The sequence below is a fragment of the Cetorhinus maximus genome, chromosome 15, assembly GCF_964194155.1.
Source record: "Cetorhinus maximus chromosome 15, sCetMax3.hap1.1, whole genome shotgun sequence".
Taxonomy (NCBI): Eukaryota; Metazoa; Chordata; class Chondrichthyes; order Lamniformes; family Cetorhinidae; genus Cetorhinus; species Cetorhinus maximus.
In genome coordinates this window covers 90,074,003-90,092,156 of record NC_135893.1, presented here as the reverse complement: position 1 = coordinate 90,092,156, position 18,154 = coordinate 90,074,003, and the positions used below count along the sequence as shown (strand labels likewise).

Here is an 18,154-nt window from a genome sequence, read left to right as displayed (position 1 = left end):
GCTCTCACCTCTAAGATATATTCAAAATTAGCCCAGACCAATGACAGGGACATTTCATAATTATGGTGACTCTATGCCTCAGTGCAAAATAAGTTTGCAACAGTCTGGATCTAGTTTTGATTAGACATGCGACCACAATAGAATCCAGCTTGTATTGTTGCTAAATTGATCTTCTTACTCGATGGACCTCTTGAACAGCTAGTGCCTGAAGTGGAAATGGAAAAGCACAACTGATATTGTCAGAGTAGTCTTCTGAAAGCATATTACTGCAAGAGAGCTAAAGTTGATTTTCTTTGTCTCTGTTCTGCTGTAAGCTTTGGTACAAGTGGACAAGTGTGCCATTCCCCAACACTGCCTCTCTTGCCTTCAAGAGCACAAAAGTTTCTCAAAAATTGGAAGCAGATACAGCTCCAGGATGAGGTTAAAACAATTTCTCTGTTTAAACACCGATGGATGGCACCAGACATGGCTGGAATCATTCCCATCCCATAGGATGTTCACAATAATTGCATTTGATACTGAGCAGATGTTCTTTGGAAAATCACTGCTCGGATAAGATTCAATAAAGGATTTCTAATGCAATATGGCTAATGACTCAAGCCAGTGACTTAGAAAGAGTTGCCTTTATAAAGAGCGTATCATTAGAATTGGTTCTCATTCAGAACCCCATTCCTCAGCTCTAAGTCCAGCAATTAGATGGAGATGCACTGAAAAGCACATTTCTCAGGGCAGTGAAGAAAGCTTTGTTCATCTTCTCTGATATTTGTTTTCCCTGGATCTGGCATAAAGTAGCATTGCTAATCATCGTGGAATACAACAGAATGTACTATGATAAGAGGGCATGAAGATCTTTTGCATCCTCTGACAAGGGGTCTAGTATTACCCACTTAGTTACATTTTGGAAAAGGGGAGTCTTTTTTTGTTATTCATTCATGGAATGTGGGCACCACTGAAAGGACCCGCATCCCTGATTGCCCTTCAGAAGGTGGTGGTGAGCTGCGATCCTGAACCACTGTAGTTCGCCCAGTATAGATACACCCACAATGCTGTTAGGGAGAGAGTTCCCAGGATTTTTACCCAGTAGCAGCGAAGGAACGGCGATACAGTTCCAAGTCAGGGTGGTACATGCAGGTGGTGATGTTCCCATGCACCCACTGCCTTTGTCTTTCTAGAGATCATGGATGTGGGAAATGCTGCCACATGAGCCTTGGCAAGTTGCCATAGTGTATGGCACACAGTGGAGCCACGATGTGCCTGTGGTAGAGGGAGTGAATGTTTAAACTGTTGATGGGGTGCCAATCAAGTGGGCTGCTTTGTCCAGGATAGTGCCGAGCTCTTGAGTGTTGTTGGAGTTGCACTCATCCAGGCAAGTTCAGAGTATTCCATCACATTCCTGACATGTGCCTTGTCGATGGTAGAAAGACTTTGGCGGGTCCGGAGGTGAGTTTTTCGCCACAGAATTCCCAGCCTCTGTCCTGCTGTTGAAGACACAATTTTATGGCTGATACGCACAGTTATATGGCTGACCCAGTTAAGTTTCAGGTCAGTGGGAAGCCCCCCAGGATCTTGATGGTGGGGGATTTGGTGATAGTAATGCTGTTGAATGTCAAGTGGAGGTGGTTGGATTCTCTCTCGTTGGAGATGGTCATTGCCTGGTACTTGTGTGGTGCAAATGTTACTTGCCACTCAGTTATCAACCGCAGCCTGAATGTTGCCTAGCTCTTGCTATAAGCAAGCACAGACTGCTTCATTATCTGATAGTGTATAGAGGGGGGCTCCAGCACGATTGCCACAGTGCAGTAGGATATGGTTTGACTCAGTGACTCCCTGACATAGTGAGCTGTTAATTTCAGCCACACCAGCACCCAGTCCAGGAAGGAAATGTTGACATGGGTCACTCCTGTGCATCTTCTAGCAGCTTCTGCAGGGGGGCCTGAAAAAAATCACTTGCTGACTTGTCAGTGCAGCGATGTTATATGGTACGTCTAAATGAAAAGAGAAAGCCAATTTTAAAGAGGGATGAAAGAGCAAATAAAAATGAAGCACGCTAGGATCCCTGAGGCTGATTATCATTCAGATAATACCAACAAGCATAAAAGGGCATCAAAGTACTTGAACACACATCTTTATATATCATTTAAATAATTCCTATTGGGTATCTAATTGGATGTTAAGTGTTTCTATAAATGAATTCTGAATACAGTGTTAATAAATTAAAACAGAACATGCTGATAATTAAATTGCGCTCAGTCACTTGGTGACCTCTTCTGCCAAGATACTTTCGTCATGGTCTCCACATGTTGCATTTGTTAAATTTCCTCTGCCTCTTCAAAATAAGATAGAGTCTTTCAGTCACTAAAGGTTAGCAATCTAACTATTTCAATGTCAAATGCAGCCAATTACACTCCAAAATCTCACACTCGCTTCCCAGTGAGGGAGTTGAGTGAAGACTTTCTGACTGTTGCTGTAAAGCACCTCACACCTTATTGCTTCTCTAAAAAAAATTGACCCGTACTACGATAATCATTTGCACAAACATTCTCTGCATGTTGCCTGGAGCAGTCATTTTCCCCTGTGCACCAGGAATAGAACAAATACCAGAAAATGCAACGATGAGGGACTTCAGTAATGTGGAAAGATGGGGAGAAAATTGGGTTTTTCTCCATAAAGCAGAGAAGCTTAAGGGAAGACTTGATGGAGGTGTTCAACATCCTGAATGGTTTAGAGCAAATCAGGAGAAACTGTTTCTAGTGGCAGAAGGCTCAGTAAACAGAGGATACAGATTTAAAGTGATTGGCAAAAGAACCAGAAGCGACATAAGGGAGCATTTTTACACATGAGTTAATATGGTCTGGAATGCACTGCCTGAAAGGGCGGTGGAAACAGATTTGATAACAATACCCAACAGACAATTGAAAACATACTTGAAGGGAAAACAATGACAGGTCTAAGGGGCAAGAGCAAGGGAATGAATTAATTGGACAATTCTTTCAAAGAGCTGGCACGGGCATGATGGCTCGAATAGCCTCCCTCTAAGCTATGATTGTAATTAAATTTACTCTCAGCACATTGCATGTGCTCTTCTTCAAACACACCGGGCGGGATTTAATGCCCTCCCTGGATGGTGGTTGTAGTGGGCATTTAATTAGGCTTGAGAGTGGCAGGTGGGAACACTGCCGGCTTCCTGCCACTGTCCCGATTAAGTCTGTGGCGGGAAAGCCCACTTAAGGGCCTCATCCCGCCGCTGGTAGCATTCACCTGGTGCCAGGCAGGCGATTTGCAATGGGAAGCCTGAAAAGCAAACCCTGTCGGGGTTGCTTGTGGGGTCTCAGGGGAGAGGGGTTGGGGGGGCCTTGTTCAAAAGCACAAAGCACCTGATCGAGGGACCTGGCATCACGAATGTAGGGGATGGGGTGGAAGGGGGTGCTGCTGAGAACCATCCCACTGCCCCTGATGCTGAACCCCCTTCCACGATCACTCACCTGCACCCGGGTCCCTGGCGATCCTCGGTCTCTGGTGGGTGTAGTACCAGCAGCAGCCACTGCTTCTCCTGGTGGCACTGCTGAGCAAGGAAGAGCTGTCAGCCTTTGATTGGCTGGCAGCCCTCGGTGGGTGGGACTTCTACCCCCAGGGCCCCTGATCCTGGGAAGGCATGCTGTTGCCCAGTGGGCACTTAATTCAGCAGGCCTTCCCAAAAAGAGGCAACGTCAGGCTCACGCCAGCTCTCCAATACCGCCCACTGACAGGGACACCCAGATTGTCATTGTGTGCTGCCTTGGAGTTTAGACAAGTTTTAACTAACATGCAGCTGAGTAGACACAATGAAGTTTATATCAAGGGTAAGGTTGAGGGAGAACATACTGAAGCTATGCCAGGAACATTTCGTCAAGTGTGTATCCATATGATCATTGTGCAACTTATGAATACTGTATTCCCACCCCTACCGACCCCCATCAATGACCCAAGCCCTCCTTCCAGCCAGCACGCAATTTCCTATAAGAGGCAAGAGAAGAAACTCTAGGTTTCCTCAAAAGTGATCAAAAGAGCAAAATCAGCCAGGAGTGACGAGGAATTTAGTTTGCTGATACTGTCATAACAGGCATGCAATTATGGTATCCCAAAGTCTGGTACAGGCTTGTTGCAACTTTGGTGTTAATTTTACTGTGAGCTTCCCACTGCAAATCTGGGTCATCACCAAGACCTCCTATTTCTACCTCCATAACCCTGCCTCAACTCATCTGCTGCTGAAACCCTCAACTGTGCCTTTGTTACCTGTAGACTTGACTATTTCAACACACACCTGACCGACCTCCCATATTCTGCCCTCCATAAATTTGAGGTCATCCAAAACTCTGCTACCCGTATCCTACTTGCACCAACTCCCATCACCTAACATTCCTGTACTTGCCGACTTACATTGGCTCCCATTCATGTAATGACTTGACCCTCCATGGCCTCACCTCTCCCTATCTCAGTAATCTCCTCCAGCCCCACAACCCTCAGAGATAACTATGTTCAACTTATTCTGGCCACTTGAGCATGCCTGATTTTAATTGCTCCACCACTGGGGACCGTGCCTTCAGCTGCCAAGGCCCAAGCACCGGAATTTCACCCTACACCTTCCCACCTAACTGCTTTCTTCCTTTAAGATTCTCTTTAAAACCTAACTAAGCTTTCTGCTTTCAGCCACCTGTCCTAATGTTGCCCTACGTGATTGGTTTTATTTATTCTTTCATGGGACGTGGGCATTGCTGACAAGGCCGGCATTTGTTGCCCATCCCTAATTGCCCTTGAACTGGTGAATTAAAATGGCAAGCAATGAAAGGTTGGGGTCATGCTTGCGGACTGAGCGGAGATGTTCCACCAAGCGGTCACCCAGTCTCTGTTTGGTCTCCCCATTGTAGAGGAGGGAGGAGGCCACATTGTGAGCGGTGAGCACAGTATTGTAAATTGAAAGAAGTGCAAGTAAATCACTTCTTCAACTGGAACGAGTTTTTGGATCCTTGGACAATGAGGAGAGAGGGGGTAAAAGGGCAGGTATTACACCTTCTGCGATTGAGTGGGAAGGTGCCGTGGGAAGCGACGGAGGTGTTGGGGTGATAGAGGCATGGCCTGGGAGAGGTGGGTGCACAAGATGCAAAACATCGGGGCCCATGCTCTCAGGGGGCCCAGGGCCCCAGGCTCAACTCACAGCTTTTGTTTTACCAGAAGCCCTCTGTGCAGGCAGCCGCAGCAGACAGCCTTATCCACATGCTGCACTGAATGCAGTTCATGGCCACTGCCCTATTTCGATGGAGCTCTTAGACACGGCATTCTAATTGGCCAGGGAAATCTACCTGATAGGAGCACCAGCGCACCCCCTCTTCTGGGCCTTGGATAGGGGTGGACCAGAGGTGTTGGAGAGAGAACAGTCCCTTTTGGAGTGCAGACAGGGGAGGGGAAGGGAAGATGCGTTTGGTGGTGGCATCATGCTGGACGTGGCAAAAATGGCAGAGGATGATGTGGAGGCTGGTGGGGTGGACAGTGAGGACAAAGGGAACCCTTTCATGGTTCTGGAAGGGAGGGGGAGGGATGCTGGCAGAAGTACAGTAAATATGTCGGACATGGTCGAGGGTCCTGTCAACCACAGTGGAGGAAATCATCGGTTGAGGAAAAAGGAAGACTTCTCGAAAGTGTAGTTGTAGTATCATAGGATGGAGATCAAATGAAATGGAGAAAATGGAAGAATAGAATGGAGCCCTTACAGGAAACAGGGTGTGGGGAAGTGTAGTTGAGGTAACTGTGGGAGTCGGCGGGTTTATAATGAATATTAGTAGGCAGCCTATTCCCAGAAATGGAGATGGAGAAGCCAAGGAAAGGGAGGGATGTGTTGGAGATGGAGCATGTGGAAATTGGAAGCAAAATTGATGATTCTTTCCAATTCCAGGCAAGAGCAGGAAGCGGCACTGATACAGACATTGATGTATCGAAAAAGAGTTGGGGGAGGGAGCCTGAGTAGGACTGGAACAAGTAATGTTCCACATACCCCACAAAAAACAGGTGTAACAAAGGCTCTTGCGAGTACCCATAGCGACACATTCTATTTGGAGGAAGTGAAACAAATTAATGGAGAAGTTGTTCAATGAGAGAACAAGTTCAGCCAGGCGGAGGAGAGTGGTGGTGGATGGGGATTGTATGGGCCTCCATTCAAGGAAGAAGGGGAGAGCCCTCAGACCATCCAGGTGAGGGATGGAGGTGTTGAGAGATTGGACTTCCATAGTGAAGAAGAGGCGTTTAGTGCCAGGATACTTGAAATTGCTGAAATGATGTAGGGTATCAGAAGAATCATGAAGGTAAGTGTGGAGACACTAGGCAAGGGGAGATAAAGTAGAGTCAAGATAGGAAGGAATAAGTTCAGTGGGGCAGGAACAGGCTGAAATGATAGGTCTACCAGGACAGTCCTGTTTATGGATTTTGGGAAGGAGGGAGAAGTGGGCTGTTCGGAGTTGGGGACGATGAGGTGGGAAGCTGTGGATCCTCTGGATTACTAGTCCAGCGATGAATTTTGTTTTATAATATTCCTATAAAGTGCTTTGAGACATTTTATTACTTTAATGGCACTATGTAAATGCAGTATGTTATTTTTTTTGTTTAAGTACACTTTTACAACTAAATTGCATTTAAATTTTTAGCAATAGATCGTGACTTTAACTATTGGTGTGACAGCTCTCTGATGATTGCCCTTGTCTCATTGCAACAAACATGATTTTCTGGTTTGGTAACCTGAATATATTGAAGTAGAACTACAGACATGTAAGGAACTCAGAAACAAGCAAAGAGATGAATTCTCTTTGCTTCAGGTGCACACATACAACAGTCAAGTCTGATCAACATACCCATCTAACCAAGAGGGAAGGGATTTGCATTTACAAAGCCATAACCTCAGGAAGTCACAAAGCACCACGCAGCCAGTGACTTCTTTTGAAATGTAACCAACCCTTTCTGTGTGCCATGCAAAGCAGTCAGCTTCTGCACGGCAGAATACCGCACAGGAAATGAGGCAAACGATCCATTTAATCAGCCCTGGTGATGTTAGCTGAGGGATAAATGCCGAACAAGGGAATGGGATAAAAACAAAAAGCTAAAAGCTACTGCGGATGCTGGAAATCCAAAACAAAACAAAAACAGAATTACCTGGAAAAACTCAGCAAGTCTGGCAGCATCGGCGGAGAAGAAATCAGTCAACGTTTCGAGCCTCCATGGCCCTTCGGCAGAACTGCAGCATAGTTTCAACAAGGGAGAAATATAAATTGGTTTAAGGTGGGTGGGGGGCGGGGGGGAAGAGACACATTGAGGGTGTGGTGTGAGCAGATAATCAAAAGATGTCAGAGACAAAAGGGTCAAAGAGGTGTTGAAGATGGTGGTCTTTGTCTGAGAAAAGTGCTAATTAAGAATGGAATACAGGATATTCAAAGTACAGCTCTAGTGGGGGTGGGGTGGAAAGACTAAAGGTTTTAGTTTTAGATTTAAAAATAATGGAAATAGGTGGGGAAAGAAGAATCTATATAAATTACTGAAAAAAAAAGCGGGTGGGGGGGGAAAAGAAACGGGGTGGGGATGGGGGGAGGGGGAGTTTAAGATCTAAAGTTGTTGAATTCAATATTCAGCCCAGAGGGCTGTAAAGTGCCTAGTCGGAAGATGAGGTGCTGTTCCTCCAGTTTGCGTTGCGCTTCACTGGAACAATGCAGCAAGCCAAGGACAGACATGTTGGCAAGAGAACAGGGTGGAGTGTTAAAATGGCAAGTGACAGGGAGGTTTGGGTCTTTCTTGCGGACAGACTGCAGGTGTTCCGCAAAACGGTCGCCCAGTTTGTGTTTGGTCTCTCCAATGTAGAGGAGACCGCATTGGGAGCAACGAATGCAGAAGACTAAGTTAGGAGAAATGCAAGTGAAATGCTGCTTCACTTGAAAGGAGTGTTTGGGCCCTTGGACGGTGAGGAGAGAGGAAGTGAAGGGGCAGGTGTTGCATCTTCTGCGTGGGCATGGGGAGGTGCCATAAGTGGGGGTTGAGGAGTAGGGGGTGATGGAGGAGTGGACCAGGGTGTCCCGGAGGGAACGATCCCTACGGAATGCCGTCAAGGGGGGTGAAGGGAAGATGTGTTTGGTGGTGGCATCATGCTGGAGTTGGCGGAAATGGCGGAGGATGATCCTTTGAATGCGGAGGCTGGTGGGGTGATAAGTGAGGACAAGGGGGACCCTATCATGTTTCTGGGAAGGAGGAGAAGGCGTGAGAAGGAGAAAGCTGCATTCGTTGCTCCCAATGCGGTCTCCTCTACATTGGAGAGACCAAACGCAAACTGGGCGACCGTTTTGCGGAACACCTGCGGTCTGTCCGCAAGAAAGACCCAAACCTCCCTGTCACTTGCCATTTTAACACTCCACCCTGTTCTCTTGCCAACATGTCTGTCCTTGGCTTGCTGCATTGTTCCAGTGAAGCCCAACGCAAACTGGAGGAACAGCACCTCATCTTCCGACTAGGCACTTTACAGCCCTCTGGGCTGAATATTGAATTCAACAACTTTAGATCTTAAACTCCCCCTCCCCCCATCCCCACCCCGTTTCTTTTCCCCCCCCACCCGCTTTTTTTTTTCAATAATTTATATAGATTCTTCTTTCCCCACCTATTTCCATTATTTTTAAATCTAAAACTAAAACCTTTAGTCTTTCCACCCCACCCCCACTAGAGCTGTACTTTGAATATCCTGTATTCCATTCTTAATTAGCACTTTTCTCAGACAAAGACCACCACCTTCAACACCTCTTTGACCCTTTTGTCTCTGACATCTTTTGATTATCTGCTCACACCACACCCTCAATGTGTCTCTTCCCCCCCGCCCCCCCACCCACCTTAAACCAATTTATATTTCTCCCTTGTTGAAACTATGCTGCAGTTCTGCCGAAGGGCCATGGAGGCTCGAAACGTTGACTGATTTCTTCTCCGCCGATGCTGCCAGGCTTGCTGAGTTTTTCCAGGTAATTCTGTTTTTGTTTTGTAAGGGAATGGGATAAGTATTCAGAAGAGAAAAATTTGTAGGGCTGTGGAGAAAGAAATGCCAATTGAACATAAGTGAGGCACCAGGCTAGCCTAAACTATAAACTCACTCTACGTGAAGTTGTTGCGAAATAATTCTGTGTGACTGAAATTCTTGGCGTATGGAAAATAAATAAGATAACCGCCCACATGGGAATAAGCTGCTTCCTGGAAGTTGGGCATTTAGCCTTTTAAATGTCTTGCCTGGAGCCTTTAAACTAGTGTTTTAAAATAACCTAGTCCCATCCTTTCCAATTACCAAATCCTGTGGATGGTTTTTAACATGTGTCTAGGATTTGCAATTATCCTGTCTCTCAAAGAGCTGGTGCAGGGGTCCAAATGGCCTCCTTCTGTGCTCGTGCAGAGAGCCAGCACAGGCACAATGGACTGAATGGCCTCCTGTTGTGCTGTATGATTTTATAATTGTATGAAGACACTGGGAATGCTCCCCTGCCTTCCTTAAATAGATTTTGTTTGTGTCCCTCTGAATGGTTTGCACTGCAATATGCTAAACCCTTTTTGCTTATGAAGCAGAATTCCTGAATTAAGCTTACCGTTTAAACAGTAAATATTCATCTGGGCAGCAATGTCCCCTGGCATAGCCCCTGTTCTGATGCTGAGCAAACTCAATTAAACCAGTCCAGTTACACATTTTTCCCAGCAACAGCAACTCGAGTCTTATTACTTAACTTATTTTTTTTTAATATAAAAATGCCTTTATGAAGTGTTTTCTGTTGGCTTTCTTCAGATCGAATTGCTGAATGAATAACAAAATGGGTTGCAGCAATTTTTTTTTTAAAAATTACAAATAGGTTAACAGCGGCAAGGTTGCCAAAACAGAAATTTGTGCAAACCCTCGGCCAAACACGATTCCAATTAGAGCATAACATTTCCTGTCAGACCCTTTTATCTAAATTTAGCTATGTGGAGATACTTTTCATTGGACCGGAATAAAAATGTTAGTGAAGGTTGTCATCCTTGGGGTTTTGTTCCCCTTTATTTACACTGCTGTTCCTCTCTTATGTTTGTTTTGTGCTCTCTCTCTCTCTCTCTCTCTCTCACTCAGTCATATCTAATTGAGACACAAATTTCTTAAGGGACTTGACAGGGTAAATGCTAAGAAAATGTTTCCCCCGGCTGGGAAACCTAGAATACAGGATGAAAGCCTCAGAATAAGGAGTCTATCGTTTAGGACTGAGATGAGGAGAAATTTCTTCACTCCAGAGCGTTGTGAATCTTTGGAATTCTCTACACCAGAGAGCTGCAGATGCTGAGGTCTTCAGTGTACTCAAGGCAGAGGTCGATAGATTTTTGGATACTAAGGAATTAAGGGAAGCAGGGAACAGTGGGGGAGGTGAAGTTGAGGTGGAAGATCAGCCGAGGTCTCGTTGAATGGCAGAGCAGGCTCGAAGGGCCAACTTACCTACTCCAGCTTCTATTTCTTATGGTCTTAGGTTTAATTTTTTTTAATTAATAGCAGCGTTCAAAATGATGAGGGTTTTATGCAGAGTAGATGTTTCCATCGGCAGAAGGGTTGACAGACACAGATTTAAGGTAACTGGCAAAAGAACAAGGTGAAGCGGAGAGTTTTTTATGCAGCTGTTGTTATGATCTGGAATGCACTGCCTGAAAGTGCGGTGGGAGCAGATTCAGTAGCAACTTCCAAGAGGAAATTGGATAAATACTTGAAAAGCAGAAATATGCAGAGCTTTGGGGAAAGGGGAGAGTGGGACTAATTGAATAGCTGCTTTGAAAGAGCTGGCATAGGCCTGATGGTCTGAATGGCCTCCTGTGTCATATGATTTTATAATATGTTACTCATTATTCCATGGATGAATGGTGAGGCAATTTACTTACTCACAGGCCCCTCTGCATTCTCTGTCCAGACTTGAACCTGGGGTTATGAGTTCCCATCCCTCACCAAGACTTGAGGTTGACAATTCAGTGCAGTAAAAGGACAATGCTGCATTGTTGGAGGTACCATCCTTTGGATGAGACATTAAACCGAGGTCTTTTCTGACTGTTCCTGTGCCTAAGTGGACCAGAAAAATCCCCTGGTACAACTTGAAGAAAAGCAGGGAGCAAGAGAGAAAGCTTGGACTGCCCAGAAAGAGGACCATGTATTATATATTTGGCTGCCTCCTTTTAGCAACATCTTATTTGCATCCCTTACCAAAGGCATCATTGCTTTCTTTATTTTGGGCGCTTTCAAGTGGGCATAAAAGATCCCATGCCTTTAACTTGACGAGGAGCAGGGGAGTTGTCCCCATTGTCCATGCCAATATTTCTACTTCAAACACCATCCAAAATGGAGAATTTGATCATTATCTCTTTGGTGTTTGTGGGTCCTTGTTGTGCACAAATTAGCTGCCGTGTTTCCAATGCTACGATACTCCGTTAGCTGTAACGGACTTTGGGGTGCCTGGAGGTTGTGAAATTTGCTCTATAATATATGAATGCAAGGCCTTTCTTTGCATTGATGTTACCCAGCAAGGTGTCTCACCCGACCCTTCAGACGGGCAGGACAACATCGTTCAATTGAACCTGTTTCTCTCCCGCCTCTTGAGAAGGCACGCCCATCGCACCTGGTATCTTGGTTACTCTGGAACATTCTGAGGCAACTTCATTGCAGCTTTCAGCTCACAAAAAAAAAAAAATTCCACTATTAGAGGTACTAAATGCAGCTTTATTAAATAGAAACAGAACTGCTATCTTCCTGCCCTTCAAACAGCTGCTGTTTTTGGCTTTTTGCCAAAGCTGACTCTCTTAACTTCAATGAGTCTTTCTTTTCCAACTCTTTTCCATACCAGAAAGAGAGCTGCCAGCTCTCTGGGGAAGGTAGAGATGATCGTCAGCAGTTTTAGTGTATATTAAACGAAAGTAAATATTAGTCCCTGTTTTTCCACTGCACTGCAGGTTACCTTAACTTTGTGCAGTGTGGTTTTGGTGGAGGTAAGATTTATTCTGAATCTTGCCCAAGTTAGGAGTAAATAATAAAGAAAGAACTTGCATTTATATAGCGCCTTTCACAACCTCAGGATATCCCAAGTGCTTCACAGCCAGTGAAGTACTACGTAGTCGCTGTTGTGACGTAGGAAATGCAGCAAGCAAACGTGCACAGCAAGCTCCCACAAACAGCAAAATGATCATTTTTGTACCACAGTCGAAATTCAGAGAGCATTTCAGAAACTTGGGGTGTTAATGTTATTAGGAAGTGGTGTGTCTGGCCACTCACCCGTAACATTAAACGAATAGTCACCATGAAACAGAGCTCTGCTTGTAAGGATGGATAAACAGAACTATCTCTTGGCAGCAGAATGCAATTTGCAAGCAAAGCTATCCACCATTCATAGTCTGATAGTACACCATAACTACGCTCTGAATGTAACAGAGGCCTCAGTTGAGCAGGCCACATTCAGTTTTTACATGCTGACAGTTGAAGCCTTAAGCTACAGATTTGGTACCTTGTTATACCAGGGATTTATCAAAGCCAGTGCAATCAATAGAGCGAATGATGCAGAAGAAATTGTTCTGGGCTGAAGTTCAAATGGCTTCTAATGTTTTCTTTTAAATTATTCATTGTCAGGATGTGGGTGTTGTTAGTAAGGCTAGCATTTATTGATCATCCCTATCTGCCCTTGAGAAGGAGATGGTGAGCCATCTTCTTGATCCACTGATAGTGGATTTGATACAACTTTGTGTCTTGCCAGCCTGCCGACCACATTGGGGGTTGGACTGGAGGTCTGAACGCAGGCTCAGGGAGAGTCACTCCTGTTTGGGTACCCTGTACTCCTCCGAGACCTACCCCGCCCCCCCCCCCCCCCCCCCCACCCCCCTACAGTGGCAAAGGTTGCAGTTGCTTGAAGAACACTCCCTCACCTCTCTATTTCCCACGCCCCCCCCCCCACACACACACACACACAACTCTCCAGGGCTTACCTGATGGGCCCAGTGAGACCACCCCACTCACCTTTAATCCATCGCTCCAGGCTGCCGCAGTTCCAATAGTGGCCCCCACTCCCAGCTGAGAGCCGATTGGTCAGCAGCTCTGAGAGGCGGGATATCCTGCCACAGTGGGGAGCAGAAGACACAACCTCAAGCATCTCATTGCTTGAGCTATGCAAAATAGTGTTGTGGCTTCCAGGACCGACAGAGGCAGGCTCACCTCTCACTTTCTGGCCAATAGGCATGGCCTCTATGTTCGGATCCCTCCAATCAGGTTTCTGACCCTGCCAAAATGCCAAAGTCACAAATGATATCCTCTGTGAATGAGGCAATGATAAACTTTCCCTCCTCATCCTCCTTGGCCTACCTGCAGCCTTTGACATGGTTGACCACACCATCTTCCTCCTCCAATGTTTCCCTGCCATTGTCCTGCGAGATGGAACTGCTCTTCCCTGGTTCAATTCTTATGTATCTAATTTTATTCAGAGAATCACTTGCAATGGCTTCTCTTCCTCCACAGTTACCTCTGTTGTTCCCCAAGGATCTAGCCTTGGCTCCCTCCTATTTCTCTTCTGCCCCGCCCCTTGGTGACATCATCCGAAAACACTGTGTTAGTTTTCACAATAACGCTGATGACACCCAGCTCTACCTCACTACCACCGCTCTCAACTCCTCCAGTGTCGCTGAATTATCGGACTGCTTATCTGACAATCAGGACTGAATGAGCAGAAATTTCCTCCACTTAAATATTAGGAAGACTGAAGCTTTCGTCTGTGGTCCCGGCTCTGAACTCCATTCTCTAGCTATCGCTCCGGTAACTTTCTGAGGTTGATTTAGACTGTTCGCAATCTTGGTGTCATATTTGTCTCCAAGGTGAGCTTCTGATCACATAATCACGCCATCACTAAGACCGCATATTTCTAACTCGGTTACGACACCCGACTCTGCCCTGTCTCAGCTCATCTGCTGGGAAGCCCTGGTGACTTTGTTACCTCTGGACTTAACTGTTCTAAATCTCTCCTCACTAGCATCCTACGTTCTCCCCTCTGTAAACTTGAGGTCATTTAAAACTCTGTTGCCTGTTACCTAACTCATGCCAATTCCCATTCACCCATCACCCCTTGCTTGCTGACCTACACATACACTGGCTCCCATTCAGCAACATCTCAATTTTAAAATTCTCTTCCTTGTGATTAAATCCCTCCATCGTCTTGCTAAACCATTTCAGCCTACCTGCACACTAATTCTGGTATCTTAAGCATTCTCGATTTCACTTGCTCCACCATTGACGGCCTTGTCTTCAGGAGCTTGGATTTTAAACTCTGCAATTCCCTCCCTAGACCTCTCTGCTTCTCAACCTCTCTTAGTTCCTCTAAGATGCTTCTTAAAACCTACCTCCTTGACCAAAAGCTTTTGGTCATCTTCCCTATTATTTCCTCATGTGTCTCGGTGTCAAGTTTTGTTTCATAATGCTCCTGTGAAGCACCTTGGGATATTTAACAACATTAAAGGCGCTATGTAAATATAATTTGTCATTGTTGTCAGACCCTTAATCACATCCAAGGGTTTCCACACTCGATTTGTGTTCTGGGAAGTCAAGTTACAGAGAAACTGTTTTCAATGCCAGGAGGGTCAGCATCCAGGACATAGATTTAAGATTTATAATTCTTGGCAAAATGTTGGGGTTGAGGGAGGCAGATGAGGAGAATGTTTTTTTTTAAGCAGCAAGTGTTGCTGGAACACACTACATGAAAGGGTGGGAGAACCAAACTTAATCTTAACTTTCAAAAGGCACCTTTCAAAAAGGCCCTATCTGGTCTCTCAGGTAGATGTGAAAGATCCCATGGCACTCTTTTGAGGAGAAGGGGTGTTCTCCCCGATGTGCTGGCCAATATCTACCCCTCAATCAACATCACAAAAAACAGATTCACTGGCCATTACCGCTGTGCTGTTTGTGGGGTATTGTGTGTTTCCCACATTACAACAGTGACTACATTACAAAAGTAGGTCATTGTCTGTAAAGCGCTTTAGAATCTCCTGAGGTCATGCAAGGTGCTATATAAATGCAAGTCTTTCTCTTTTGTATTGCTGAAAAAAAGAGACGTCAAAGCTTTTTGTCTTGCACTGATCAGGACACTTCGCAAGAACACCAATATAAGGGAAAAGCAACAATTTATACCATATGAGAAGAGAGTGCTAATTGGTTGGCAAGTAGACTCTGATTGGTAAAGGTGTTCCCAAAGAGAATGTACCAGTGATGGTAGCTAACAGTTAATTGCCAAGCATTGCTTGAAATTTAAACCAGGCTGCTTGACCTTATTTTGTTTAGCTGAAACAGACGCAATATGTGTGTACATGTGTACATCTTTCTCTTTTTCTCGGTATATACTTGTGAAGAAATTTCAGGGCTGTCGGGGAGGAGTAAGGTAATGGAACTAATTAATTGGATAACTTCTTCATAAGGCCAGCACAGGTATTATGGGTCGAATGGCTTCCTTTTGTACTGGATAGTTCTAGTGAAGGATTCTCTATTTTTGCTCAATTCCAATTCTCTTGTTATTTTTCTGTTACAGAGCTTTTAGGATCTGCCAAGAGGGTGAATGTGAACTTTCAAGACCTGGATGGGTAAGTGGATGCATTAGAAAACATCTCGGAAGACTCCAGTCACAAGCCACTGCATGAATAAAATTCTACTGTGTACCTCAGTCCAGAACTAATCACAGAACAATTTAGGATGAGGAATTAGATTTATTGTGTCATTTTAAAAAGTGACTGTCATATTTAATCTGACACTCAGCATTTTCAACACTTCGCTGCAGAAACAAGGTTATGTCCTGAATTTGTCTCCCAATTGCATTCCATTCATGGGTATGTACATTTGTGCGTTATTCTGAATTCAAAGTGCGAGAAGATTTGTCACAGCGATGCATCTGCTTTCCCTTGAAACTGAACAAATTGCCCAATATTGTCTAGTTTAAGAGCACTGTTCATGTGAAATAATATTACAGAGCCTTACATTCAATATTTAATAACCTTTATCTTTCATATATTGATTTTGTAAGGGACAGGGCAGAAGAAGGTTCAGATGTAATGTGGACTGGTTACTTACAAATTTGTGGGGCACATTTGTCAGATACCCTGGATGGCAGCCTGGCATGGACGTTAGACCCCTAGCGAATGTTAATTCGAGGCCTAACCTCCATTGAAGAAGCCCTGTGTATTATTTGTCCCCCCCCCAGGATTCTTCAAAGACCTCAGTGACCACCGGTATGTCTCTCACTGCCGACTCCACAGGAATCCCAATTGTCCAACCCGCAACCCCATCCCCCCACTGCAATCCCAACAACCTTCCCCCATCCCCCTGGGAACTGACCCATGGGCTGCTGCTGGTGAGGAACAAGATGATATTTTCTCTTGGGGTGAGCCGCCCACAGAGGCCCCAAGCTCAGCCTGAATGTGCAGATGAGGCCCGAGGTCCAATTTCTGCCGTTCCTCAGGCCTCTTGTTTTCGGGACCCCTGATGAAAATTGAACTCTTAAGCTCATTAAATCAGTGCGGAGGTCAAATTGGGATTATGGGATGTCTAAGATAAGCAGAGTAAGGCATTGATTAACGTGGCCTTTGTGGCTGTTTTTCTTTCGTTCTGGGCCTGAAATAGAGGGCTAATCTCATTGGCCTTCAAGGAAAGGAGGTCAATGACTCACTGGGATAATGGGTAGGATCTTCTCAACCCCACAGAGACAGTTATAGAGGCAGGGGAGGGGCAAGGGGTATCCCAGGGGCAGACTGCCAAGGGAATCTGCAACATGCTCCTCAGAGGCAGGCAGCTAATTCAAGATCCCGTTTGGGGACCATTTCCTGCATTTCCCCAGCATCGGACTAGCTCCCCACCGAATCAGGAGCCCCGCAGCTATCTGGAGGCGCCTTCATAGTAGCAGACCAGGGGGCCATCGGACCCTCCTTTCAATGCCGCACTGAGGACACAAAGATGCAAAGGTCATGTACATCCGCAGCCACAATCCACCCTGGGGAGGGGCTTCCCCTCCACACTGATGGCCATCACTGCTATGGGCTTTCATCATGTTTAAATTCTCTGTGGCCTTCTGAGAGATCCTCTGTTTGAAGGCATCCCTGAGCTCCCCTTTCTGCCTCAGTCGCGTCTGCTCTCCCAGCGAGGCTGACGGCGGTCCAGTGCTGCGGGCCCTCGGACTGGGCCTCCTGCATCGCTGTTCCACCCACTGCCTGTAAACGGAGGGTGAACGTGGTCGCAGCCTCTTAATCAGTCACCTCCCGTAAGATCGTTCCGGGCGGGGTGGGGTGGGGGTGGGGTGGATGTCAGACGCCAGCAGGGGTTGGAGCCTGGAAATGGTGCCGACGTCAGATTCCCGACACCTGTAGGAAATTTCATGTAAGACAGGGCAATCAACTTCCATCACATCTCCAAAAGGGCAATTGTTCTTCATCCCAGACAACAAGGGCAGGGGGCAATCAAGGTCCATATTCCATAATAAAAAGAACAATGGAGATTCTGCCTCATGCTAGATGTCAATGGAGATGCAATCAGATGAAGCAGAAAGCTTGCTGTACGAAGAGGAGGAAATGGATGTAAGCTATAGTGGTCTGAGTGTGTGATACTGGTCCATAGATAAGAGAGCTGTGCAGCATTTATTAACAGATTGCAATCGTGCCTCATTAATGCAAACTCACATTCAGGGGGATTTTAACCCTACCCAGCCTCGGAGGTTAGTCTGTTAATGGGAGTTATGTCATAAAGTCATTTAGGGCACAAAAGGAGGCCATTCAGCCCGTCAAGTCTACGCCTGGATCCCACTGTCTTTCCACATTCTCCAACTTAACCTGCTCTTGTGAGTGGGCGAGTGTGATCACTGCCAGGGTACTTCTTTAAATATGAAGACTGTGTTCCGATGAGGCTCTTGAGGCCCCTTAAAATGGATAAGAATCAGCCATCCCATTTTGAGAGGAAAAAGAAACAAGGAATGAGAGTGAACAATCATGGGAAGATGCTGATGATCCGTGGGTGCACCCAGATATATGGTGGTTAAAACTTCTGACTCCTGAAAGTGGAAGTGCAGGAGGGAAAAATCAGTTAAATCAGATCCAAATTTCCAGCCATCTGGTG

The 18,154-nt window shown here is 45.7% G+C and overlaps 1 protein-coding gene across 5 annotated transcripts in view; it reads left to right on the top strand.

Annotated features, from left to right (window-relative positions):
• The window catches only part of caskin1 (CASK interacting protein 1), a 629,644-nt gene that overhangs the window by 372,172 nt on the left and 239,318 nt on the right, over positions 1-18,154 (top strand). For all 5 annotated transcript variants that reach the window (XM_078558936.1, XM_078558939.1, XM_078558938.1 and 2 more), the window contains exon 2: positions 15,588-15,639. In XM_078558936.1, coding sequence (XP_078415062.1) covers positions 15,588-15,639 — 52 coding nt within the window. The remainder of the gene's footprint in view (positions 1-15,587; positions 15,640-18,154) is intronic.